This window comes from Triticum aestivum, chromosome 1A (genome assembly GCF_018294505.1).
Source record: "Triticum aestivum cultivar Chinese Spring chromosome 1A, IWGSC CS RefSeq v2.1, whole genome shotgun sequence".
Lineage (NCBI taxonomy): Eukaryota > Viridiplantae > Streptophyta > Magnoliopsida > Poales > Poaceae > Triticum > Triticum aestivum.
This window is the reverse complement of record NC_057794.1, coordinates 466,461,985-466,489,360: the sequence shown is the minus strand read 5'-3', so window position 1 is coordinate 466,489,360 and position 27,376 is coordinate 466,461,985. Positions and strand designations below refer to the sequence as shown.

Sequence of the window (27,376 nt, the reverse complement as noted above, 5' to 3'; positions counted from 1 at the left end):
ATGTATCGATGTGTGGTTTTAGCTACAAATAAAACAGGATGGAGCCAGATACAACATCTATCTAGTTTTCTGCATACCTAACCATTACCGAAGTTGATGACCCCAGAGAATAATAGAAATACACTACTAAGAAAGAGCAGCTGAAGATTACATGCTATGCTGATAGCAGGTGAAGCATTTACAGTACTTGGTAACTGCGCATCCCTCTAAGATCCAAGCACTGACTAAGGTCAACAATTCAACACTCTGTTCCCTTCTTCCAAAATAGTATATGAAATCATTCCTCCTTGTCACGAGCAAGACGAGCCCGATGCCTTAGTTCTGCTCTCTTCCATTTCACCATTAACTGGCACAGTGTAATAAGAGAGCTAACCTGGAACCGTCAGAAAGATTTGGATTGTAAACAAAGCTGAACCGCAAATTGATTGCAGAATCTAATTGACGAAAAGGTTTGCTTCGGAACGTGTAAGGTCTTTTACTAACCACGGTGACGATAGATATGAAGACAAGGGGGCCGGACCAAACAACGGAGACGAAAACTCCAGCGCGGTCAAAGTAATTCCGGCTGGCGAAGATCTTCCAGTGCTCTGCTAGGTAGATGTTTATCTTTTCAGCTAGATACACCCCTGAATCTGCAAACAGGAAACCGTGGAACCAATCAGAATGTCAGTAGATCAAATGGCCAGGTGCCTGCCCTTGAGATCTTATTGCAACCTGATGTATCAGCTTCATTTGGTCCTTCTCAAAACACTAGAAATTACTTGTGTTGCAAATTATGGCTTAAAGCTGTACAAAAAAAATTAAACCACATTTGAGGTGCACACGCTGACAACTACAATTCCACGGAATTTTTCCCAAGTCACTAAAACTGTTAGCTTATAGCATGCTTTCTCTGCGTCATACTATAAGCTGTTCTAGCCTTGCACTTTTCTTTCACACATTATATGGTCTACTGTAACAAGCTAAATTTCCCACATCGTCCCCATTCAATGCCCTTCAATTCATTACGATATTCTGAATGTTTAATCTTCGTGCCAAGGCATCGAATCTTAGATAAGGCAATGTCGCAATTTTGTCAAACCTTAACTATTCGGGCAAGAACTAGAATGGCAACACAATACGACATCTATGGTAGCACAAGTATTCGAGAAATCTATGGCAGCAGAAAGCTGGCATTCAGTTATGTGCCGAAGGTAGCGAGATACACCTAGACCAGTGATATTGCTGCCTGCAATCAGCCAACTAGTGGATCATGCCCTAATTGAAAACCTCCACATACTCATTTTTATCTTCAGTTTTCAATCGTATACCAAGAATTGAGTTATACAAAATGGATTGCGCAAATAACTGGACTACATATTACTTCCCTAGTGATGTATGAAACACAACTAGAAGTAAAATTGGACAAAAGCTGCTGTGGTTAGAAGTTGGAACTCATAAAGATAAAATCATAGCCCCACTTACACTCCCGGCAAAATTTACTATACTGTGTCTGTCCCGTCCCAGAGATGAGAACTCACAAGCAAGAAACAAGAAGAAGAACTGCAGGTTGGCATTCCTCCTCAGCCCGACGGCCGTCAGCAGCAGGCCCGCGTGGAACGCCATCAAGCACAGCAGCCATGGCTCCTGGACACGCGGCGACGCGAGTCGTTAGTTAGCTCCAAAGGAAAGATAGACGGGGAGAAAGGGAGGGGGAATTTCTCGCGGGGTACCGTCCAGTCGACGGCGCGGACGAAGGCGAGCAGGCTGTCGGCGGCGGGGCCGATCCCGCTGCGGAGCTCGGAGGAGAGCGCCTGGACGAGGCCCGACACCTGGTCCAGGTGCGCCGTCACGGCCGCCTGCACCCCCTCCATTGGATCGCGCGCGGCGGCGGAGTGCGGGCTGCCGCAGAGGGAGGTGAGTCGCGTTTTTCTTCTGCCGATTTCCCCGTTGCGCGGTGTACAGCTTTGATGCTTTCCCTAGTATGCCCTCGTCAGATCTACTGCACGTTTTTTTTCATCGTAATACTCATTTATATCGTAAGTTCGAAGTACAAGTCATGTAAGGACCGACATGATAAAACTGAAAAGATGATAGAACATTTTAAGCTTGACACCAGCGTCTGTCACGTGTCTTCGGCACCACCACGGCAGCCACCAAAGAAAAAGAAGATGGACCGCCTCCTCACTCGAGTTCGAAGCAGCTCCATTCCATCGCTAATATGCAGCTTTGCGGACTTCTAAAGTGACTCACCAAGAGTAAAGCCATTGTTATTGAACAAATCAGACCAGGGCAACACCCTAAACACGCCATTGAACTTTAGATTTAGCACCCCATCACGACTAAGACACCGAAGAATGAAACCACCCGCCATCCATCAACCACAAATCTAGCACACGTTCCGTACTGTAATGCTAAGTTTGGTCAAAAAACATGGCTCCTGCAAAACATAGCTCCTGCGCATTTTGTAAGCCCGCTGATGCAAAGAAACTGCCGAAGAGGCTGATTATACTATCAGAGAGGGAAGCAGACCTAGAATGCTCCAGCGGTGGCGAACAGAGTGCACGCCTCAAGAGCACCACGCCAGACACTCCGCCGGCAGACAGACAAGGAGAGCAGAGCATAGCATAGCATCAACCACGATCTTATTTACGCACGGAGTAACACAGTATAGCATCATCAAATTATTTTCCTACTGTATTATTTCTAGGCATAGCACAAGAAACTGAAACAGATAAAACATGCCGCCACGATTATTCAGCCAGTGGGGGTAAAGGATACGAGTAAAGTGAGCATTGACAGGCTAGCAGCAAGCAAGCCGGCTTAAACATGAAACCATGTAAGCCAAGTGTAGTTTCTGACCACAGATCTATCAACATACTATTACACAGCAAATCAGGGAAGTGTCTTGAGTTTTTTCTTACAAATGAGCTGCTGTGCACCCGAATCAGATAGACGGAACCACCAACATGCGACGAAAACACTTGGACCGGGCATCTTGTCAGCATTTCTTTTTCTCTTACTTTCGCTTGATTCTCATAACAGCAAATCTGATGGCCCAAAATTGGAACATAAAAGAGTCTAGCCGATGCTGAACTATAGATAGGCTAATCAGCGAGTGAACAGCAAAGCCAATAACTATGACAGATTCTTGATGTTATTACGAGCGCAGCATTTTAACTTTGGGCGCCCCCTTCTTCATCTGCCGATTCCGCTCTTTCTCTTCTTTCTTCCGGAGTACCTCGGCGCTAAGTTTGGCCTCTGCCTCTTCCATGAGTTTTTTCTTTTCGGCCTTTTTCCTCAGCAGGGTTTCCTGCCTGACACCCTGAAGTTCCCTGAAAGCCTCCTGGGCGGCCTTCGTCCTAGCAGCATCAGTTTTTGAGCGTGCCTACAGTTCAACATGGATAGCAGGATTTAGAAAATATAACTGAAAATCCTGTGAACCAAGAGGAAGAAACAAGGTCGGTGCTTACATGTGAGCTCAGCTTGTATCGTCCAACCAAATCAATGTAGAATGGCACAAGAGCAACTAATTTTGTCATGTCAGCCATGTTGTTTGCATCTGGCAGCACAAACTTGAATGAGAGGACTTTCTTGTAAGAGCCTGCCAGTTGATCTGAAAAATGAAGTGAGATGAACCACTTCCCCATTTTCTCGAAAGCTTTCTCGCCAAGCACCTGCAGAAAAAAAGTGAGAACATCAAATAGATGTAGGGCACTGTGTAACACTGCTCAATCATCGTAAAGTCACACTAAAGTCAATAACCTCGTAGTAGGGTCCATCGATATTTTTCAGATTTTATGGAAGATCATTTAGGCAGGCTTATGCTCATGGCTGGATGCTTACAACCAAGATCAGGGGCCAAAAACTAGCTTGCTTTTTATTGTACCTGCTGTTTGAGATCAAATCTACTTTTTCAATAAATCTGACCATACCAAGGCCAGCCTATACACACAAAAATCCCACACTAAGCTAAGCAAACTACAAAAACATCTGTTTCCAAGCAGAATGGCTACACAATGCACATAATTTTGTTCATGTATTAAAACTGAGGAGTTACTTCAGTCATAGAAGTTATGGTGGTTGGGGTACAGTTTTAGGCTTTAAGGCTCCAGACATCCCTTCCATATCCAAATGAGGTTTGATCATGCAGCACAACATCTGCATATGTGCAAAAGCTGCTCGAAAAACCATTCCCAGACAAATATGGCATGTCCAAAATAAATAAAATCTTACGTAAAAGACATTGCCATGATAGGTCGATACTTGCTAGCTTAAAAACACGCAGTTTTTGTTGCCACTTGATAATATAGCACCAATACTATAATATCTTACAAGATGCTACCCATGTGGAATATTAGTTGTAAACATGGGGAATTGTTTGACGCTAATTCTCTCTGGAAGTTAAAGCTCGATTCAGTAATTTATAAGTTATCTCACGCATAATCCAAATCCAATATCTGTGATTAATGACATCATAATTCAAGAGTGTGTTGGGTTCTCAAATCAACCTTTCTCCTTTTGGTCTGTTCTTAAACAATTCAAAAGTTATACTAGCTCAATCCTAATTTAGATTACCTATGATGCTTTCATAAAGAAAGTCTAAATCAGCAGGATATCTGTTCCTGTTTAAACTATGTTACCCAGTTCAGCTGTATCTATAAGATGCAAATTCTCAATGGAGCTAAGCAATTAAACTCTCACCTGATCCAGCACAGCCTCAGTGATCATATCCCCAGCAACCTCCTTTGACTCGGCCACCACTGCAAGCTCATCTGCAACCCACTTCTTCCCAGCGGATGCAGGAGCGAGAACAGAGGCAAACTTCTGCAGATCCCTCTCCTCCTTCTGCATCGCCTTGGCCGCCTTCTTCCTAGCCACAGCCACCATCACGTGATCCATGGCATCCTCGTTCATCACCACCTCGAAAGTGATGGTGTCCTTCCTGGGGAAGACCAGCTCCAGCAGCTTGGACAGCAGGTCGTGCCGCGCACGCATCTCCATGGTGGCGAGCACCCCCTGGCAGAAGCGCCTGCCGCTGGCGTAGAACTTGAACACGTCCTGCCCTTCCTTGAGCAGGAGCGGCGTGTCCTTCCCGTCGCCGGTGCCGAGGAGGCTGAAGTTCTTGTCGAAGATGGAGTCCCTGGTGGCGAACTTGGTGGCCCAGGCCAGCGCGATCGCCTCGTTCTGCCGCTTCCCGGTGAAGTAGTTGAGCACGAAGCAGATCAGGAAGCTGACGCACGCGATCTCGACGGCGAACGCGCGGAGGAGCTCCGCGGGGCCCCTCGGCGCGGCCGGCGCCGCCTCGGCCGCTTCCTCGGCGGAGGGATCTGACGAGGCGGACTCGGCCGGCGCGGAGGAGTCGCCGGAGGCCGCCGCTTCTGGAACGGGGATGCCCTCGAACTCGTCCTCGTCCCAGAAGTCGAGCGAGGGGGTGGGATTCGGGGGCGTGACCGCGGGGTTGGGGGTGAGGTTAGGGTTTGCGGCAGTGGTGGTGGTGGTCACGGGAGGGGAAGGGGCGGAGACGGAGACGGTGATGGGCGGAGGGGGCGGGAGGTCGATGTCGAGCCCCTCGTCGTCATCGTCGGAGGACGCGACGTCGGCGGCGGCGGCGGAGGGGAGCTCGTCGGAGTCGAACCCCTCGAACTGGGCGGCGAGGGAGAGGGAGAGGTGGAGGGCGAGCAGGAGCAGGATTACGGTGGCGCGCGGCAGCCGGATCCAGCTCGGCGCCGCCATGGATGGGGAGGCGGAGGGAGAGAGATCCCTCTCCTCTGCTGGTAGGTGTGACGGAGAAGATGATGGGGAGACCCCGGATGTGTTGCTGGCGCTGCTGCCGGCGTGTGAAAGATCGGGAGATAAAGGTCGGAGATCCGTGGAGCCGTGGGAGTTGCTGATCGTTGGATCTTGGATGCTTGGATCTGATCTGAGAAACTGTGAACTCGACTAGACAATTATGCCCTCGGGGCCTCACACTATGTCAAAATCTTTAGAGTGAAGTGCATTGTACTATGTCTCTAAAGTATTTTGAATTTCTATCACATAGATCTTGAAACCTTGAAAATCATCATCTAGGCATTGATAGCGTAATCTGAGTCATTCAGGTTCAAAAGTTGTCGCGGTGCCATTTGAATGTCTCAGCTGGCGTGTTGACCGGCGACACCGGACAAAAGGAGGATCGGCAACATAATTTCTGTCAAATTCGGTTGATTTGTTTTTTTTTGCAACAACCTTCTGGTTATATGTCACCTCAAATGAAGCCTTAGAATCATTCATATATTTCTTCGTTCTCATACTCTTTGTGTTCTTCCTCCTCGAGGAATCGAGCTCGTGATCGGGTTTGCTTTTTAGTTTAGAGTTTTAAGATTAGGAGAATGGACGAGTGGCACATGGGAGGAGGGACCACATCCTTGTCATAGGTCCACTCTTAAAGTAAGGCGTCTTTCGGGCAGCGCCTCATGGCGTCATCATCAAGTGTGTTTCTCTGGAGCGTGACGGGGCTCATTGGTGGGGAGCTTCCTTGCGTCTACTGAAAGTGTAAAGTGTCATTGTGGTGGGGCTAGGCTATCGAGCTTGCGGACAAGCCCCGGCGGAATCAAGCGTGAGAGGGGAGGAGGAGTTGAAGGGGAGTTAGAACGACTAGTAGAGAGGTCGATGTAGATGTGGTCGGAGCCTAATAGTACAAGTAGGTCACCACGACAAGAACTGATGCGTACCAAAGAGCAGAAGGAGGCGTGCATCATCTTCGAGGACAAGGGTTGAGTAGCAAGCAATTGAGGTTGGAAGCACACCACGTGGCATTGGCTACCTCGAATTACAATATGATCACATCTTACTCCAACCTCCAAACGTCGTGTCTTTGTCTCCACAACCAAGCCAAATAAGGAACCGCCTCTCATCACTGCACACATCATCCTCTCCATCTTGACCGGCTAGGACAGTCAAATAGCATCGGGCAGATTTGGACATAGATGAACTGGCTCACTATTTACACTTTCGTGGCATGGATGGCAATTATCAAAGTGCTAGGACCCACACGAGTCACTCAAAATAGTTTTGGAACATATGGTGCATTTCACTCTCATGTTAATCACATTATCACCAATGCAGTTAATGTCATGATTATTTTCACTAGGTGAGGTGTGACCATAGAGAACTCTCAAGGAACATGTCTCAATATTTTGACATATTGAGATTATACAACTCTCCTCTTCTTCCCATATACCTTGTTCTCGTCTCTCTCGTCTCTCTCTCTCTCTCTCTCTCTCTCTCTCTCTCTCTTGTCTCTCGTCTCTCTCTCTCTCTCCCTCCGACACATATCTCCCTATTCTCTTCGTCGAGTTTTGTAAGAGAAGGGGGAATGGGGCTTGAACACCTTCTCATTCGTACAACATACATGCCTAGTGCTAGATTTTAGTTTTATAAATCATGTTTATCAATAGATGGGAGAATAGATCTGGATCATCCCCTATTTTTCTTATGCTCCTTCCCCTCTAGGCCATGAGGATGACGACAAGGCGAAGAAAGTAAAGGGGCTTGGGAGTGGTTATAATGCCATTTCCCCATTATCAAGTACACGGCGACACTCAGATTTGTTTGCCAATGCTCCTAATGCCCCTCTCTTTCTTTCTCTAATCATTCGCTTGGAATGTGAGGTGCTATGATTTTTATTTCCCAACCCCTTGATCGACGTCGACTATCCAAAATCTTTTTGCACCCAACCTACACGTGGTGCCTTGTATCAACTCTTATAGGGGGTGAAACAAAGAAGATTGTGGCTGGCGTGTGGATTTAAGATCGACTCACGGCGTTAAATGTTTCGAGTGTTGAGGTTGTTTTTACTACTTTACCCCCTTATGTCACCACCTGCCAGATTTGTTGTCCGATTTGTTTTAGAAGTGCTTTTGCTCATTTGCATTTGGATGATAGAGTTTTTGGTTTTGTTTTTATTTCCTCTCTGGATGTTGTTATACTCCAAGGAAACATACCCTCAATCATGTGTGCCACTAGAAATGCCATATCCCGACAATGCTCATGGTCACGTGAGGTCGTTAGTGTGTTACGTGGGAGTTTTCCTACGTTGTTGTTTTGTGCGAGAAAGCTTGAGCTCGGGATGGTCATGTACAAGCCAAGATCAAGTCAGTGGCGGTGACACGTGGTAGCTTTGTATGTGCTCGAGGAAACCTGGTTGTGGCCATCCAACACCTCACTAGCCTTTAGCGGAGTTACGTGTATTCTTTGGGTCTATATGTAACCTTATCGTTCCTAAAGTGCAAAGTTTGTACCTACAAAAAGGTTGATCCCTATATTGTTTCGACTCGAAAAGAGATTATACAAGTCCCAACGATGTATTAACTATTATCTGCTATTCCATATTAGTCCATAAATAACATTTTGGTGAAGAGTTGGCTTAGGTTTCTCATCCATCAACATGATTCATTATCTATTTTCTCAATGAAAGTTATAATTTCAACATTTTTCTTGAAACTTTAACCCCAATGCAATGACACAATGATGAGTCTTGTTTGGTCACGACGACCTATTCTCTTGGTTTTCTTTGGCAAACTTAAACCCCTAGTCATTCTCTTTAATTGAGCAAGGTGTATAAAAAGGGATATTGAAATCCCTTGATACAACCACAGACGAGCTGGAAACAAGCACTACATATCATTGCATGCACAGTATGCGCCCTTTTCACTGTCAATGGGTAGTGCACGTGTTGTTCCTTCATAAATAAATGCTTCCACTGTTTCATAAAGGCATCCAAATCGCATCCACGCTAACCACATGGGGAGTTGCCGACTACTAGGCAGGGCTGACACCAATTAATGGGTGACGCCAAGAACCATATCCGCCCAAATGCAAGTTGCGACAACTCGAGGAGCATGTAACTGCTTGGTTGCCAAAGTCTTCGGATGGATTTTACCAACAAAATTTAGAGGAATAAGCCCTGGATTGGGTAGAAGATACCAACCATGGAACAAACAAGAGCCGACTTTGATTTGGTGCATGGGAAAAGATAAAAAAGGACCACCCAAAAGAGATGGACAAAACCAAACAAAGAATTAAAAACATACTCTGAGTCCCCACCAACTTGTTCGATGCACTAGAAAACTTGATCTAGAAAACTCATACCTAAAACACTGGAGGCATGCCAGTGAAGGTGTTCTCGAATAAACACATAGGTGGCAAGGGAGATGGAGAAAGGTAGCCAGTGGATTAATTGAAAACAACACAAACCATGATATTTTTTGGCAAAAATGCTTTAAACAGAGGAGACGAAGGCATACCCAACAAGAACGAAAAAACATCCCAAACTGCCAGGAAGAACGAAAAAAACCACCCACTAAGAACCCCAAACCCTCACCCAACTCATTGATACGTCTCCAACGTATCTATAATTTTTGATTGTAACATGCTATTATATTATCTGTTTTGGATGTTTTATATGCATTAATATGCTATTTTATATTATTTTTGGGACAAACTTATTAACCTAGAGCCCAGTGCCAGTTTTGTTTTTTCCTTGTTTTCAAGCTTCGTAGAAAAGGAATACCAAACGAAGTCCAAACGGAATAAAACTTCACGATGACTTTTCTTGGACCAAAATACACCCAGGGGACTTGGAGTCAAAGTCAGAAGAGCCGCGAGGCGGTGGCAAGGGTGGGAGGCGTGCGCTAGGGGGATGAAGGAAATATGCCCTAGAGGCAATAATAAAGTTGTTATTTATATTTCCTTATATCATGATAAATGTTTATTATTCATGCTAGAATTGTATTAATCAGAAACTTAGTACATGTGTGAATACATAGACAAAACAGAGTGTCCCTAGTATGCCTCTACTTGACTAGCTCGTTAATCAAAGATGATTAAGTTTCCTGCCCATAGACATGTGTTGTCATTTGATGAATGGGATCACATCATTAGAGAATGATGTGATGGACAATACCCATCTGTTAGCTTAGCATAATGATCGTTAAGTTTTATTGCTATTGCTTTCTTCATGACTTATGCATATTCCTCTAACTATGAGATTATGCAACTCCCGAATACCGGAGGAACACCTTGTGTGCTATCAAACATCACAACATAACTGGGTATTTATAAATATGCTCTACAGGTGTCTCCGAAGGTGTTTGTTGGGTTGGCATAGATCAAGATTAGGATTTGTCACTCCGAGTATCGGAGAGGTATCTCTGGGCCCTCTCGGTAATGCACATCACTATAAGCCTTGCAAGAAATGTAACTAATGAGTTAGTTGCGGGATAATGAATTACGAAACGGGTAAAGAGACTTGTCGGTAACGAGATTGCACTAGGTATGATGATACCGACGATTGAATCTCGGGCAAGTAACATACCGATGACAAAGGGAATAACATATATTGTTATTGCGGTTTGACCGATGAAGATCTTCGTAGAATATGTAGGAACCAATATGAGCATCCAGGTTCCGCTATAGGTTATTGATTGGATATGTGTCTCGGTCATGTCTACATAGTTCTCGAACCCGTAGGGTCTGCACGCTTAACGTTCGATGACGATTTGTATTATGAGTTATGTGTTTTGGTGACCGAAGTTTGTTCAGAGTCCCGGATGAGATCACAGACACGACGAGGAGTCTCAAAATGGTCGAGAGGTAAAGATTCATATATTGGAAGGTAGTATTCGGACATCAGAACGGTTCCGAGTGATTCGGGTATTTTACCGGAGTACCGAGGGGTTACCGAAACCCCCTGGGGAAGTATTGGGCCTACATGGGCCTAGGGGAGAGAGAGGGAAGCCCATGGGGGGCGTCCCCCTCCTAGGGGGTCCGAATAGGACAAGGAGGAGGGGGTGCGGGCCCCCCTTTCCCTCTCCCTCTCCATCTCCTTCATTTTCCCTCCGGTGAAGAAAGGGAAAGGTGGGGGCGAATCCTACTAGGACTGGGAGTCCTAGTAGGACTCCCCCTTGGCGTGCCCCCTCCTGGCCGGCCGCCTCCTCTCCCCTCCTTTATATACGAGGGCGGGGGCACGCCAAAGGGAGATGAACAGTTCTCTTAGCCGTGTGCGATGCCCCCCTCCACAGTTTACTCCTCCAGTCATAGCGTCGTAGTGCTTAGGCGAAGCCCAGCGCGGATCATGTCACCATCACTGTCACCACGCCATCATGCTAACGGAACTTGATATGTCCATTTTGCATCATGCATTTATATCAATATTTACTGCATTATGGGCTGTTATTACACATTATGTCACAATACTTATGCATATTATCTCTTATTTTACAAGGTTTACATGAAGAGGGGGAATGCCGGTAGTTGGAATTCTGGGCTGGAAAAGGAGCAAATATTAGAGACCTATTCTACACATCTCCAAAAGTCCTGAAACTCCACGGGAATTACTTTCAGAATATATAAAAAATATTGGGCGAAAGAAGTACCAGAGGGGAGCCACCCGCCATCCACGAGGGTGGGGGCGCGCCCCTGCCTCATAGGCCCCCTGGTGGCCCTCCGATGCCCATCTTTGGCTATATGGAGTCTTTCTTCGAGTAAAAAATCATAAGCAAGCTCACGGGACGAAACGCGGAACCTTGGCGGAACCAATCTAGGGCTCCGGCGGAGCTGTTCTGCCGGGGAAACTTCCCTCCGGGAGGGGGAAATCATCACCATCGTCATCACCAACGATCCTCTCATCGGGAGGGGGTCAATCTCCATCAACATCTTCACCAGCACCATATCATCTCAAACCCTAGTTCATCTCTTGTATCCAATCTTTGTATCCGAACCTCAGATTGGTACCCGTGGGTTGCTAGTAGTGTTGATTACTCCTTGTAGTTGATGCTAGTTGGTTTACTTGGTGGAATATCATATGTTCAGATCCATTATGCATATTAATACCCCTCTAATTATGAACATGAATATGATTTGTGAGTAGTTATGTTTGTTCCTGAGGACATGGGAGAAGTCTTGCTATAAGCAGTCATGTGAATTTGGTATGCGTTTGATATTTTGATGAGATGTATGTTGTCATCCCTCTAGTGGTGTCATGTGAACGTCGACTACATGACACTTCACCATTGTTTGGGCCTAGAGGGAGGCATTTGGAACTAATAAGTAGATGATGGGTTGCTAGAGTGACAGAAGCTTAAACCCTAGTTTATGCGTTGCTTCGTAAGGGGCTGATTTGGATCCATATGTTTCATGCTATGGTTAGGTTTACCTTAATACTTCTATTGTAGTTGCGGATGCTTGCAATAGGGGTTAATCATAAGTGGGATGCTTGTCCAAGTAAGGACAGTACCCAAGCACCGGTCCACCCACATATCAAATTATCAAAGTACCAAACGTGAATCATATGAGTGTGATGAAAACTAGCTTGACAATAATTCCCATGTGTCCTCGGGAGTGCTTTCCTTTATGTAAGAGTTTGTCCAGGCTTGTCCTTTGCTACAAAAAGGATTGGGCCATATTGCTGCACCTTATTTACTTTTACTATTTGTTACCAGTTACCAATTACCTTATCACAAAACTATCTGTTATCGATAATTTCAGTGCTTGCAGAAAATACCTTGCTGAAAACCGCTTATCATTTCCTTCTGCTCCTCGTTGGGCTCGACACTCTTACTTATCGAAAAGGCTACGATAGATCCCCTACACTTGTGGGTCATCAAGACTCTTTTCTGGCGCCGTTGCCAGGGAGTGAAGCGCCTTTGGTAAGGAAGAATTTATGTAGTGTGCTGAAATTTACTGTCACTTGTTACTATGGAACATAATCATTTGAGGGGCTTGTTCGGGGTATCTTCACCCCGACCAGTAGAGCAAAGAGTTGCTCCTCAACCTACTGAACCTACTGAAAATGTTTACTTTGACATTCCTTCGGGTATGATAGAGAAACTGCTAGCTAATCCTTTCACAGGTGATGGAACATTACATCCCGATTTGCACCTAATCTATGTGGATGAAGTTTGTGGATTATTTAAGCTTGCAGGTATGCCCGAGGATGTTATCAAGAAGAAGGTCTTCCCTTTATCTTTGAAGGGAGATGCATTGACATGGTTTAGGCTATGTGATAATATTGGATCATGGAACTACCAACGATTGAAATTGAAATTTCGTCAGAAGTTTTATCCTATGCATCTGGTTCATCGTGATCGCAATTATATATATAATTTTTGGCCTCGCGAAGGAAAAAGCATCGCTCAAGCTTGGGGGAGGCTTAAGTCAATGTTATATTCATGCCCCAACCATGAGCTCTCAAAAGAAATGATTCAAAAAATTTATGCTCGGGTTTCTCTCAGTAATCGCTCCATGCTCGATACTTCTTGTACTGGATCTTTTAAGATGAAGACTATTGAATTCAAATGGGATTTATTGGAAATAATTAAACGCAACTCTGAAGATTGGGACCTCGACAAAGGTAAGGAGTCAGGTATAACACCTAAGTTTGATTGTGTTAAATCTTTTATGGATACCGATGCTTTCCGTGAATTTAACACTAAATATGGACTTGACTCTGAGATAGTAGCTTCTTTCTGTGAATCCTTTGCTACTCATGTTGATCTCCCTAAGGAGAAGTGGTTTAAATATAATCATCCCATTGAAGTAAAAGTAGTTGCACCTATTAAAGTTAAAGAAAAGACTATCACTTATAATGATCTTGTTGTTCCTACTGCTTATATTGGGAAACCACATTTCCCTGTTAGAATAAAGGATCATGCTAAAGCTTCAACTATGGTTAACAAAAGTAGTATTAAGACACCTAAACCCCTTGAGCAAATTAAAGTTGAACCTAGTGTTGCTATGGTTAAAGATCTCTTGGCCGACAATATTGATGGGCATGTTATTTACTTCTACAATGAATCTGCTAGAATTGCTAGACCTGATACTAAAAATAAACATAGACCGGTTGTAGGCATGCCTGTTATTTCTGTTAAAATAGGAGATCATTGCTATCATGGCTTATGTGATATGGTTGCTAGTACAAGTGCAATAGCTCATTCCTCATACAAAGAAACTATGCATGATATTGCACCTGCTGAGATAGAAGAGATTGATGTTACTATTAAGCTTGCCAATAGAGATACTATCTCACCAGTTGGGATTGTAAGAGATGTTGAAGTCTTGTGTGGAAAAGTTAAATATCCTACTGATTTTCTTGTTCTTGGTTCCCCACAAGTTGACTTTTGTCCCATTATATTTGGTAGACCCTTCTTGAATACTGTTAATGCTAAGATAGACTGTAATAAGGATATTGTTTCTGTTGGTTTGGGTGATATGTCTCATGAGTTTAATTTTGCTAAGTTTCATAGACAACCCCATGATAAAGAATTGCCTAGTAAAGATGAAATTATTGGTCTTGCTTCTATTGTTGTGCCTCCTACTGATCGTTTGGAACAATATTTGCTAGACCATGAAAATGATATGTTTATGAATGAAAGAAGGGAAATAGATGAAGTATTCTTTAAACAGGGACCTATTTTGAAACACAACTTGCCTGTTGAAATCCTAGGGGATCCTCCTCCACCTAAGGGTGATCCTGTGTTTGAGCTTAAACCTTTACCTGATACTCTTAAATATGCTTATCTTGATGAGAAAGATATATATCCTGTTATTATTAGTGCTAACCTTTCAGAGCATGAAGAAAAGAAATTATTGAAAACTCTGAAGAAGCATCATGCTGCTATCAGATATACTCTTGATGATCTTAAGGGCATTAGTCCCACTCTATGCCAGCACAAAATAAAACTGGAGAAAGACGCTAAACCAGTTGTTGATCACCAACGAAGGTTAAATCCTAAGATGAAAGAAGTGGTAAGAAAAGAAATACTAAAGCTTCTAGAGGTAGGTATAATTTATCACGTTACTGATAGTCAGTGGGTAAGTCATGTCCATTGTGTCCCTAAGAAGGGAGGTATTACTATTGTTCCTAATGATTAAGATGAATTGATCCCACAAAGAATTGTTACAAGTTATAGAATGGTAATTGATTTCCGCAAATTAAATAAAGCTACTAAAAATGATCATTACCCTTTACCTTCTGTTGATCAAATACTATAAAGATTATCCAAGCATACACATTTTTGCTTTCTAGATGGTTATTCTGGTTTCTCTCAAATTCCTGTATCAAAAGAGGATCAAGAAAAGACAACTTTTACTTTCCCTTTCGGTACCTTTGCTTATAGACGTATGCCTTTTGGTTTATGTAATGCACCTGCTACCTTTCAAAGATGTATGACTGCTATATTCTCTGACTTTTGTGAAAAGATTGTTGAGGTTTTCATGGATGATTTCTCCGTTTACAGAACTTCTTTTGATGATTGCTTAAGCAACCTTGATCGAGTTTTGTAGAGATGTGAAGAAACTAATCTTGTCTTGAATTGGGATAAGTGCCACTTTATGGTTAATGAAGGTATTGTCTTGGGGCATAAAATTTCCGAAAGAGGTATTGAAGTTGATAAAGCTAAAGTTGATGCTATTGAAAAGATGTCGTGTCCCAAGGACATTAAAGGTATAAGAAGTTTCCTTGGTCATGCCAGTTTTTATAGGAGGTTCATTAAGGACTTCTTTAAAATTTCTAGGCCTCTGACTATTCTCTTACAAAAAGATGTTCCTTTTGTCTTTGATGATGATTGTGTAGAAGCATTTGAAATACTTAAGAAAGCTTTGATTTCTGCACCTATTGTTCATCCTCCTGATTGGAATTTACCATTTGAAATTATGTGTGATGCTAGTGACTATGCTGTAGGGGCTGTTCTAGGACAAAGAGTTGATAAGAAATTAAATGTTATTCAGTATGCTAGTAAAACTCCAGACAGTGCCCAAAGAAATTATGCCACTACTGAAAAAGAATTTTTAGGAGTTGTATTTGCTTGTGATAAGTTCAGACCTTATATTGTTGATTCTAAAGTAACTGTACACACTGATCATGCTACTATTAAATATCTTATGGGAAAGAAAGATGCTAAACCTAGACTTATTAGATGGGTTCTCTTGCTTCAAGAATTTGATTTGCATATTATTGATAGAAAAGGAGCTGAGAACCCCGTTGCAGACAACTTGTCTAGGTTATAAAATGTTCTTGATGACCCACTACCTATTGATGATAGCTTTCCTGATGAAAAATTAGTTGTCATAAATGCTTCTCGTACTGCTCCATGGTATGCTGATTATGCTAATTATATTGTTGCTAAATTTATACCACCTAGTTTCACGTACCAGCAAAAGAAAAAGTTCTTCTATAATTTAAGACATTACTTCTGGGATGACCCACATCTTTATAAAGAAGGAGTAGATGGTGTTATTAGACGTTGTGTACCTGAGCATGAACAGGAACATATCCTACGCAAGTGCCACTCCGAGGCTTATGGAGGACAACATGCTGGAGATAGAACTGCACATAAGGTATTGCAATTCGGTTTTTATTGGCCTACTCTCTTCAAGGATCCCCATAAGTTTTTTTTGTCTTGTGATGAATGTCAAAGAATTGGTAATATTAGTAGACATCAAGAAATGCCTATGAATTATTCACTTGTTATTGAACCATTTGATGTTTGGGGTTTTGATTATATGGGACCGTTTCCTTCCTCTAATGGGTATACACATATTTTAGTTGTTGTTGATTACGTTACTAAGTGGGTAGAAGCTATTCCAACTAGTAGTGCTGATCATAACACCTCTATTAAGATGCTTAAAGAAGTTATTTTTCCGAGGTTTGGAGTCCCTAGATACTTAATGACTGATGGTGGTTCACATTTTATTCATGGTGCCTTTCGTAAAATGCTTGCTAAGTATGATGTTAATCATAGAATTGCATCTCCATATCATCCACAGTCTAGTGGTCAAGTAGAACTTAGCAATAGAGAGTTTAAATTAATTTTGCAAAAGACTGTCAATAGATCTAGAAAGAATTGGTCCAAGAAACTTGATGATGCATTATGGGCTTATAGAACTGCATATAAAAATCCTATGGGTATGTATCCGTATAAAATGGTTTATGGTAAAGCATGTCACTTACCTCTTGAACTAGAACATAAAGCATATTGGGCTATTAAAGAGTTCAACTATGACTTTAAACTTGTCGGTGAGAAGAGGCTTTTTGACATTAGCTCACTTGATGAATGGAGAACCCAGGCCTACGAGAATGCCAAACTGTTTAAAGAAAAAGTTAAAAGATGGCATGATAAAAGGATACAAAAACGTGAGTTTAATGTAGGTGGTTATGTATTGTTATACAACTCTCATTTTAAGATTTTTTGCAGGCAAACTTCTCTCTAAATGGGAAGGTCCTTACGTCATCAAGGAGGTCTACCATTCCGGTGCCATAAAAATCAACAACTTCGAAGGCACAAATCCGAAGGTGGTGAATGGTCAAAGAATCAAACATTATATCTCAGGTAATCCCATAAATGTTGAAACTAATGTTATTGAAACCGTAACCCCGGAGGAATACATAAGGGACACTTTCCAAACGTTTTAGACTTCGAAAAGGAATAGGTACGTGGTATGGTAAGTAAGCCGACTCCAAAACAGTTCTAATGGCAATTTTTCTCCGTTTTGGAATATTTAAGAAAATAGGAAAAATAAGAAGTAGTCCGGGAAGGACACGAGGCATCCACGAGGGTGGAGGGCGCGCCCTACCCCCCTGGGCGCGCCCCCTGCCTCGTGGGCACCTCGTGTGCTCTCAGGACTCCGTTTTCTTACATGATACTTCTTTTGGTCGGTAAAAATTAATTATATAATCTCCCGAAGGTTTTTACCACCGTACCATGCAAATATCTCCTATTTTTGTTTCGAGCTATTTTTCTGACAGATATAGATCGCCATGGCGTCTTCAAGTGCCCCCAAGGACAAGTTCTTCGAGAAGGTCATCAATACCTACCTCGCGGAGGTGCTGCAACACCCTCAAACCATTGAGATGCGTGAGGGGTTGCTGCATATCCGCGATGTTGAGGGACCAAGGAGGACCGAAAGCGTGGAAACAAGGCTCGAGGCATTGGAGCAACAAGTTTTCAAGTGCCAGGTGATGGTGGAACGTGGACTTGACTCCAATCATATAATGATCATGGAGTTCACCAACAACCACAAGCTGGATGACAAGAACATTGGGGAGGCCATCTTCAAACTTCACGAGAAAATCGAGCGCCTCCAAGCCCAGATCTATGACCTGCAAAACCAAAATTATGAGTATGAATATAGATTCAAGAGGATGAGTTTGGCTGCAAATTTGAGGATCCCGGAGACTCGATCATCCTTCTATGATGGTGAGCCTATGCCTTGGAAGATGGACGATAAGCCTACATCACCAACAACTCCATCATCACCACCTCCGAGGAAGGAAACATAAACACATGGGTATGGGCACTCCCCTTGGAAAGTGCCAAGCTTGGGGGAGTGCCCCGGTATCGTATCACCATCACTTTTATATTTACCATTTTTCTTAGTTCGACCCTTTTTGTTATATCTTGATCTAGTAGAATAAAGTTTTAGTATGATCTAGTTCTTTAGTTTTGCTTTATGACCCTTCTATGTAATCGAGTCCGTGAGCTATATATAATAAAGATTAGTGTTGAGTCAAGGGCTTGATTATTTTGTTATGATCTTGAGGGAATAGAATAAAAGAGAAGAAATAAAAAGAAATAAAGAGATCATATGGATCTTATGGAGAGTAATGACTTCACATATAAAGAGTATGATGAATAAAAATTGTTGAGAGTTGACAAACATAGTTTTGGTCATCGTTGCAATTAATGGGAAGTAATAAGGAAAGAGAGGTTTTCACATATAAATATACTATCTTGGACATCTTTTATGATTGTGAGCACTCATTAAAATATGACATGCTAAAGAGTCCACGTTGGACAAGGAAGACAACGTAATGGGTTATGTTTTCTTACATCTGAAATAAATTATATTGTCATGGATCATCCAACATGTTGAGCTTGCCTTTCCCTCTCATGCTAGCCAAATTCTATGCACCAAGTAGAGATACTACATGTGCTTCCAAATATCCTTAAACCCAGTTTTGCCATGAGAGTCCACCATATCTACCTATGGATTGAGTAAGATCCTTCAAGTAAGTTGTCATCGTTGCAAGCAATAAAAATTGCTCTCTAAATATGTATGATTTATTAGCGCGGAGAAAATAAGCTTTGTACGATCTTGTGATGTGGAAGAAATAAAAGCGACAGACTGCATAATAATGGTCCATATCACAAGTGGCAATATAAAGTGACGTTCTTTTGCGTTAAGATTTTGTGCATCCAACCATAAAGCACATGACAACCTCTGCTTCCCTCTGCGAAGGGCCTATCTTTTATTCCTGTCTTATACTTCATATAAGAGTCACGGTGATATTCACCCTTCCTTTTTACATTTTATCCTTTGGCAAGCACAATGTGTTGGAAAGATCCAGGTATATATAGCTAATTGGATGTGAGTTTTCATGAACTATTATTGTTGACATTACCCTTGAGGTAAAAGGTTGGGAGGCAAAACTATAAGCCCCTACTTACTCTGTGTCCGATTAAAACTTCATAACCATAAATATCGCGTGAGTGTTAGCAATTGTGAAAGACTAAATGATGGTTGAGTATATGGACTTGCTGAGAAGCTCTTATATTGACTCTTTCCTATGTTATGATAAACTGCAATTGCTTCAATGACTGAGATTAGAGTTTGTTGGTTCTCAACGATGTGTATGATTCATACTTGAAATTGTGATTGAATTGTTACTTTAGTATAAGAGATCATATGACAATATATATATATATATGTTGCTGTTCTAAGAATGATCATGATGCCCTCATGTCTGCATTTTATTTTTATCGACACCTCTATCTCTAAACATGTGGATATATTTTTCGATTTCGGCTTTCGCTTGAGGACAAGCGAGGTCTAAGCTTGGGGGAGTTGATATGTACATTTTGCATCATGCTTTTATATCGATATTTACTGCATTATGGGCTGTTATTACACATTATGTCACAATACTTATGCATATTCTCTCTTATTTTATAAGGTTTACATGAAGAGGGGGAATGCCGGCAGCTGGAATTCTGGGCTGGAAAAGGAGCAAATATTAGAGACCTATTCTGCACATCTCCAAAAGTCCTGAAACTCTAGGGAATTATTTTCAGAATATAAAAAAATATTGGGCGAAAGAAGTACCAGAGGGGGGCCACCCACCGCCCACGAGGGTGGGGGGCACGCCCTACCCCCTGGGTGCGCCCCCTGCCTCGTGGGCCCCCTGGTGGCCCTCCGATGCCCATCTTTGGCTATATGGAGTAATGTCGAAGAAAAAATCATAAGCAAGCTCACGGGACGAAACTCTGCCGCCACGAATCGGAACCTTGGCGGAACCAATCTAGGGCTCCGGCGGAGCTGTTCTGCCGGGGAAACTTCCCTCCGGGAGGGGGAAATCATCACCATCGTCATCACCAATGATCCTCTCATCGGGAGGGGGTCAATATCCATCAACATCTTCACCAGCACCATCTCATCTCAAACCCTAGTTCATCACTTGTATCCAATCTTTGTCATTGTTGAGGAAATCGTTAACTAGTAGCTGCTCGGTTGGCTGGTGAGTAGGGGATTAATCGACTAATCGGCAAGTTAATCGGCCATTTAATCAATTAATCGGACGATTTTTGAGTTTATCGGCTACTCATGACCCTACGAGTAGGGATTAATCGGCAAGTTAACTGGTTAATCGGATGAATTCTTGAACAGGGATCTTTGTATCCAAACCTCAGATTGGTACCTGTGGGTCGCTAGTAGTGTTGATTACTCCTTGTAGTTGATGCTAGTTGGTTTACTTGGTGGAAGATCATATGTTCAGATCCATTATGCATATTAATACCCCTCTGATTATGAACATGAATATGATTTGTGAGTAGTTATGTTTGTTCCTGAGGACATGTGAGAAGTCTTGCTATAAGTAGTCATGTGAATTTGGTATTCGTTCGATATTTTGATGAGATGTATGTTGTCATCCCTATAGTGGTGTCATGTGAACATCGACTACATGACACTTCACCATTGTTTGGGCCTAGAGGGAGGCAATGGGAAGTAATAAGTAGATGATGGGTTGCTAGAGTGCCAGAAGCTTAAACCCTAGTTTATGCGTTGCTTCGTAAGGGGCTGATTTGGATCCATATGTTTCATGCTATGCTTAGGTTTACCTTAATACTTCTGTTGTAGTTGCGGATGCTTGCAATAGGGGTTAATCACAAGTGGGATGCTTGTCCAAGTAAGGACAGTACCCAAGCACCGGTCCACCCACATATCAAATTATCAAAGTACCGATCGCGAATCATATGAGTGTGATGAAAACTAGCTTGACAATAATTCCCATGTGTCCTCGGGAGCGCTTTCCTTTATATAAGAGTTTGTCCAGGCTTGTCCTTTGCTAAAAAAGGATTGGGTCATATTGCTGCACCTTATTTACTTTTACTATTTGTTACCAATTACCAATTACCTTATCACAAAACTATCTGTTGCCGATAATTTCAGTGCTTGCAAAAAATACATTGATGAAAACCGCTTATCATTTCCTTCTGTCCTCATTGGGTTCGACACTCTTACTTATCGAGAAGGCTACGATAGATCCCCTACACTTGTGGGTCATCAGAACTCTCCCTCGACCCTCTGCTGGATCAAGAGTTCGAGGGATGTCATCGAGCTGAATGTGTGCTGAACTCGAAGGTGCCGTATGTTCGTTACTAAGATCAGTTGGATCATGAAGACGTTCGACTACATCAACCGCGTTAACCTAACACTTCTGCTTTTGGTCTACGAGGGTACGTGGACACACTCTCCCCCTCTCATTGCTATGCCTCTCCTAGATAGATCTTGCATGATCGTAGGAAAATTTTGAAATTGCATACTACTTTCCCCGATAGTGGCATCCGAGCCAGGTCTATGCATAGATGATATGCACGAGTAGAACACAAAGAGTTGTGGGCGATAATAGTCATACTGCTTACCACCAACATCTTATTTTGATTCGGCGGTATTGTTGGATGAAGCGGCCCGGACTAACATTACATGACCACGTTCATGAGACCAGTTCTACCGACATGCTTTTGCACATAGGTGGCTGGCGGGTGTCTGTTTCTCCAACTTTAGTTGAATCGAATTGGACTACGACCGGTCCTTGTTGAAGGTTAAAATAGCACACTTGACGAAAAATCATTGTGGTTTTGATGCATAGGTAAGAATGGTTCTTGCTAGAAGCCCGTAGCATCCACATAAAACTTGCAACAACAAAGTAGAGGACGTCTAACTTGTTTTTGCAGGGCATGTTGTGATGTGATATGGTCAAGCCGTGATGAGATATAAATTGTTGTATGAGATGATCATGTTTTGTAAAAGTTATCGGCAACTGGCAGGAGCCTTATGGTTGTCGCTTTATTGTATGAAATGTAATCGCCATGTAATTGCTTTACTTTATCACTAAGCGGTAGCGATAGTCGTAGAAGCAATAGTTGGCGAGACAACAACGACGCTACGATGGAGATAAAGGTGTCAAGCAGGTGACGATGGAGATCATGACGGTGCTTTGGAGATGGAGATCAAAGGCATAAGATGATGATGGCCATATCATTTCATATATTTTGATTGCATGTGATGTTTATCTTTTATGCATCTTATTTTGCTTAGTACGGCGGTAGCATTATAAGATGATCCCTCACTAAATTTCAAGGTATAAGTGTTCTCCCTGAGTATGCACCGTTGCTACAGTTCGTCGTGCCGAGACACCATGTGATGATCGGGTGTGATAAGCTCTACGTTCACATATAATGGGTGCAAGCCAGTTTTGCATGTGCAGAATACTCGGGTTAAACTTGAAGAGCCTAGCATATGCAGATATGGCCTCGGAACACTGAGACCAAAAGGTCGAACGTGAATCATATAGTAGATATGATCAACATAGTGATGTTCACCATTGAAAACTACTCCATCTCATGTGATGATCGGACATGATTTAGTTGATATGGATCACGAGATCAATTAGATGACTAGAGGGATGTCTATCTAAGTGGGAGTTCTTAAGTAATATGATTAATTGAACTTTAATCTATCATGAACTTAGTCCTGATAGTTTTTTTTGTATATTTATGTTGTTGTAGATCAATGGCCCGTTCTACCATTCCCTTGAATTTTAATGTGTTCCTAGAGAAAGCAAGTTGAAAGATGATGGTAGCAACTACACGGACTGGGTTCGTAACTTGAGGATTATCCTCATTGCTGCACAGAAGAATTACATCCTGGAAGCACCGCTAGGTGCAAGGCCCGCTACAGGAGCAACTCTAGACGTTATGAACTTCTGGCAAACTAAAGCTGATGACTACTCGATAATTCAGTGTGCCATGCTTTATGGCTTATAATCGGGACTTCAAAGACGTTTTGAACATCATGGAGCATATGAGATGTTCCAAGAGTTGAAGTTAATATTTCAAGCAAATGCCCGAGTTGAGAGAGATGAAGTCTCCAACAAGTTCTATAGCTGCAAGATGGAGGAGAACAGTTCTGTTAGTGAACACATACTTAGAATGTCTAGGTAGCATAACCACTTGACTCAGCTGGGAGTTAATCTTCCTGATGATAGTATCATTGTCAGAGTTCTTTAATCACTGCCACCAAGCTAAAGGCTTAGTGATGAACTATAACATGCAAGGGATGGAAAAGACAATTCCCGAGCTCTTCGCGATGCTTAAAGTTGCTGTAAGGGCATATTTCTCCCTAAGTGGTTTTGGTGATTGATGACAATGCATTTGTGGACTAATCGTGTGCATTGAGCATTTCAGATATCTCATGTCTAGGAACAAGACTATTCAGTGCCCCTCGGAGCCTATCGAAGACGACGTTTCTCTATGTTTCTTTTCGGTGGAATTGAGTTGTAGGAAAGCCGTACTATTAAGAGGGGGTCCGCTTCAGAAAGGTTATGGTGGAATCAAGATGTACACATCTGTTCCTTTGCACCACCTTTCCTTCGCTTCATTGGAGCACCGGTTGTTTTCCTTGTCGTTGCGAAGATGAAGGCTTCCTAGTGCTACTGTTCTATGGCGTGCAGTAGTACTGCTCAAGGCAGCAGTAGTACCGCAGCTGCCCACGATAGTACCACCCATGGCAGCGGTAGTACCGCTCCTAGCACACGGTAGTACCGTGGCCTCTGGTCCAGAATGGTGGCATGCATGGAAGTAGGGGTGGAAGTAATTTTTTTACTTCTGCACCCTACGCGGTAGTACCGCTCCTTGTGAGCTGTAGTACCATGCCGGATTTTTGCACAGACCAAAACTCAGCGGAAGTAGCCACGGATGTAATTTTATTAGTATGTGCCTTCCCAGCCCAGAATGAGCCCTGCCTTGCGGTAGTATCACAAGGGCACATGGTAGTACCACTCGTTGCCTTGTGCAACAGGGCCTCATCTCACCCCTGTCGCACGAGCGGTAGTACCGCGTGCCTATGCGGTAGTGCCATGAGTGTGTGCAGTAGTACCGCATGTCGCGGGCTGGTTAAGTGGGTAACAGTTGGATCTTTCCTCTCACTATATAAGGGGGTCTTCTTCCCCAAGTTGACTATCTCTTCCCTCCCCAAGCTCCATTTATTGCTCAAAGCTCCATTTTCGCCCGATCTCTCTCCCTAGCCAATCAGACTTGTTGATTTTCTAGGGATTGGTTGAGAAGGCCCCGATCTACACTTCCTCATAGAGAAATTTGATTCCCTCCACTAATCCCTTGCGGATCTTGTTACTCTTGGTTGTTTGAGCACCCTAGACGGTTGACGTCACTGCAGAGCCATATTCCATTGTGGTGAAGCTTCGTGGTGTCATTGGGAGCCTCCAATTAATTTGTGGAGATTGCCCCAACCTTGTTTGTAAAGGTTCGATTGCCGCCTCCAAGGGCACCAATAGTGGAATCACGACATCTCGCATTGTGTGAGGGCGCGAGGAGAATATGGTGGCCCTAGTGGCTTCTTGGGGAGCATTGTGCCTCCACACTGCCCCAACGGAGACGTACTTCCTCTCAAAGGGAAGGAACTTTGGTAACACATCCTCGTCTCCACCGGCTCCACTCTTGGTTATCTCTTACCATTACTTGTGCAAGCTTATATTGTGTTGTATCCCTTGCTTGCTTGTGTGCTTGTTGTTGTTGCATCATATAGGTTGCTCACCTAGTTGCATATCTAGACAACCTACTTTGATGCAAAGTTTAAATTGGTAAAGAAAAGCTAAAAATTGTTAGTTGCCTATTCACCCCCGTCTAGTCAACTATATCGATCCTTTCAATTGGTATCAGAGCCTCGTCTCTTTTTAAGGACTTTACCATCCAAAGAGTATGGTTGATAGCATAGACGGTGGGGAGGAGCACCCTGGTGTGATTCCGTCCTCGTCTACGGCCAATGGGGGATCCTCAGTCTCTCGCGAGGAGTTCAATGCAGCTTTGGACATTGTAAGTGCATCTAGTGCCACCCCTAGTTGGTTTTAGAGTATTGACGACAAACTTGGTTGAGGGACTAATGTGTTTGTGAGAATTGCAGGATAACACAGGTAGTAGTCCCTCATTGATTCGGTTTACCTACCAGAGACGACCCCTAAAAATATGTGAAGACATTGAAGACAATGGTGGTCTGTGAAGATATTCACATTGAAGACTATGAAATGAGAAGACATCACGTGAAGGCTATGGAGTGCGAAGACATAGTTGTTTCGTAGTTCCTTTTCTTATTTGTTGAGTCATAGGAACCACCATACTGTTAAGTGGGTTCCATGTGAACAAAGTCAGAGTGACTGATGTGATGCTCAACCAAATCCTATGTCTTCGAGCGAAGACAATGAGAGCAAATCTTATCCAGAGCTGGATGAGTCGGCTTAACTTGTAGCCCAAGTCAAGCTGTCGCATGTGTTTGAAATCTGACAGTTGGACACGTGTCAGCTCCTTAGTGACCCAGGGTCATTTTGGACAAATCAAGTCGGGTTGCTTCCTGGCTATAAATAGCCCACCCTCTACACCATAAATTAGTGGCTGCTCATAGTTAGTGCACTGCTTTTGTCGTTTGAGAGCAACCCACCTCCGAGGCATCTGAGAGAGAGATCCTTGTGAGGACAAAGCCCAAAACACCCAAAGCCAAAGAGTGTTAGGCATCACTGAAGTCTTTCTGTCTGCGTGATCTGAAGACTTGTTACACTTGAGGACTGTGAATCCTCCAGCCGGTTAGGCGTCGCGTTCTGAGCATCCAAGAGTCATTGTGGATTGCCGGTGAATGAAGTCTGTGAAGGTTTGGAAATATACCTTGAAGACTTACCAGAGTGATTGGCGAGTACTGTGTGTCCTTATCTCAAGGGGAATAAGGTGAAGATGCGGTCTTCTGAGTTGAATCTCAGCCTCCCTAACCAGACATACAGTTGTAACAACAACTGGAACTGGTCTACCAAATTCGTGTCCTCTCCAAGCAACTGGTTCTATCCTTCTCATCTCTTTACTTTACAGTTGTCTTCATGAAGTCAATGCCTGCTTGCATGATCTGATTGGCTTCACTGTGTGAAGATTGTTCACTATTTGGCTTCATACTATTTTCCATCCTGATCCATACTACCTAGCTGCAGATAGTCTTTGTGCTTTCACTTCATTGCTTACTTGACTATGGCTTGTCTAGTTTAGTCTACCTTGCGCTGCATATCAATAGGTTCATTTCTATTGTTTGTCTTCAAAGTCCCCGTGTTTTGAAGACTTCCATAAAAATCGCCTATTCACCCCCCTCTAGTCGATAATTAGCACTTTCAATTGGTATCAGAGCAAGGTGCTCCCTTGTTCTGTGTGATTCAGTTTAACCACCTGGAGTTTTAGCTATGTCGACTGCAAGGATAATCAAAGTCTCTGCTGCGTGCCCTGTCTTCGATGGCACTAATTACCTCTACTGGAAGAATAACATGCGCATGCATCTTGAAGCCATTGATGTCGACCTCTGGTATGTCGTCAAGAATGGCGTTCCCAAGGTCGGTGAAGGTGTCACTGCTGCTAATGTCAAGAGTTTCATTCAACTGGACTCGATTGCCAAGAACATCATCTGTGGTCATCTGACCAAAGGACATTATGGTCGTGTGAGTGCTTTGGTAAAACTGCGAAGCTAGTCTGGGACTGGCTCTCCAAGGTCAACGAAGGCGTCTCAACCCAGAGAGACTCAAGGATCAGTGTTCTTCGCAACCTCTTCAACCGCTTCAAGAGAAATGACAATGAGAATGTCCAACTCACATTTGATCGCCTCATTGATATCACAAATGAGCTTTGCGCACTCGGCGCCACTGAGACCACCAAGCACAAAATCGTCAAGACGCTTCTGAGATCGCTTGACAGCTCATTCGACACCCTGGCCCTAATGATTCAAGAACGCCCTGACTTCAAGACTCTCAATCCGTCTGACA

General features: G+C 43.2%; 2 protein-coding genes across 2 annotated transcripts; both read right to left on the bottom strand.

Annotated features, from left to right (window-relative positions):
* Positions 1–11: 11 nt before the first annotated feature.
* On the bottom strand, positions 12–1,968 carry LOC123057152 (transmembrane protein 18). The gene is made up of 4 exons (XM_044480268.1): positions 1,713–1,968; positions 1,521–1,626; positions 484–632; positions 12–373 (listed from the first exon to the last, which is right to left on the bottom strand). The coding sequence occupies exons 1-4, from the start codon at positions 1,851–1,853 to the stop codon at positions 278–280; spliced, it is 492 nt and encodes a 163-aa protein (XP_044336203.1). The 5' UTR covers positions 1,854–1,968; the 3' UTR covers positions 12–277.
* Positions 1,969–2,830: 862 nt separating this feature from the next.
* Positions 2,831–5,820, bottom strand: LOC123057141 (uncharacterized protein At5g49945). Its single transcript, XM_044480262.1, has 3 exons — positions 4,684–5,820; positions 3,453–3,656; positions 2,831–3,367 (listed from the first exon to the last, which is right to left on the bottom strand). Exons 1-3 carry the CDS (start codon positions 5,713–5,715, stop codon positions 3,140–3,142), a joined length of 1,464 nt encoding a protein of 487 aa, XP_044336197.1. The 5' UTR covers positions 5,716–5,820; the 3' UTR covers positions 2,831–3,139.
* Positions 5,821–27,376: the final 21,556 nt, after the last annotated feature.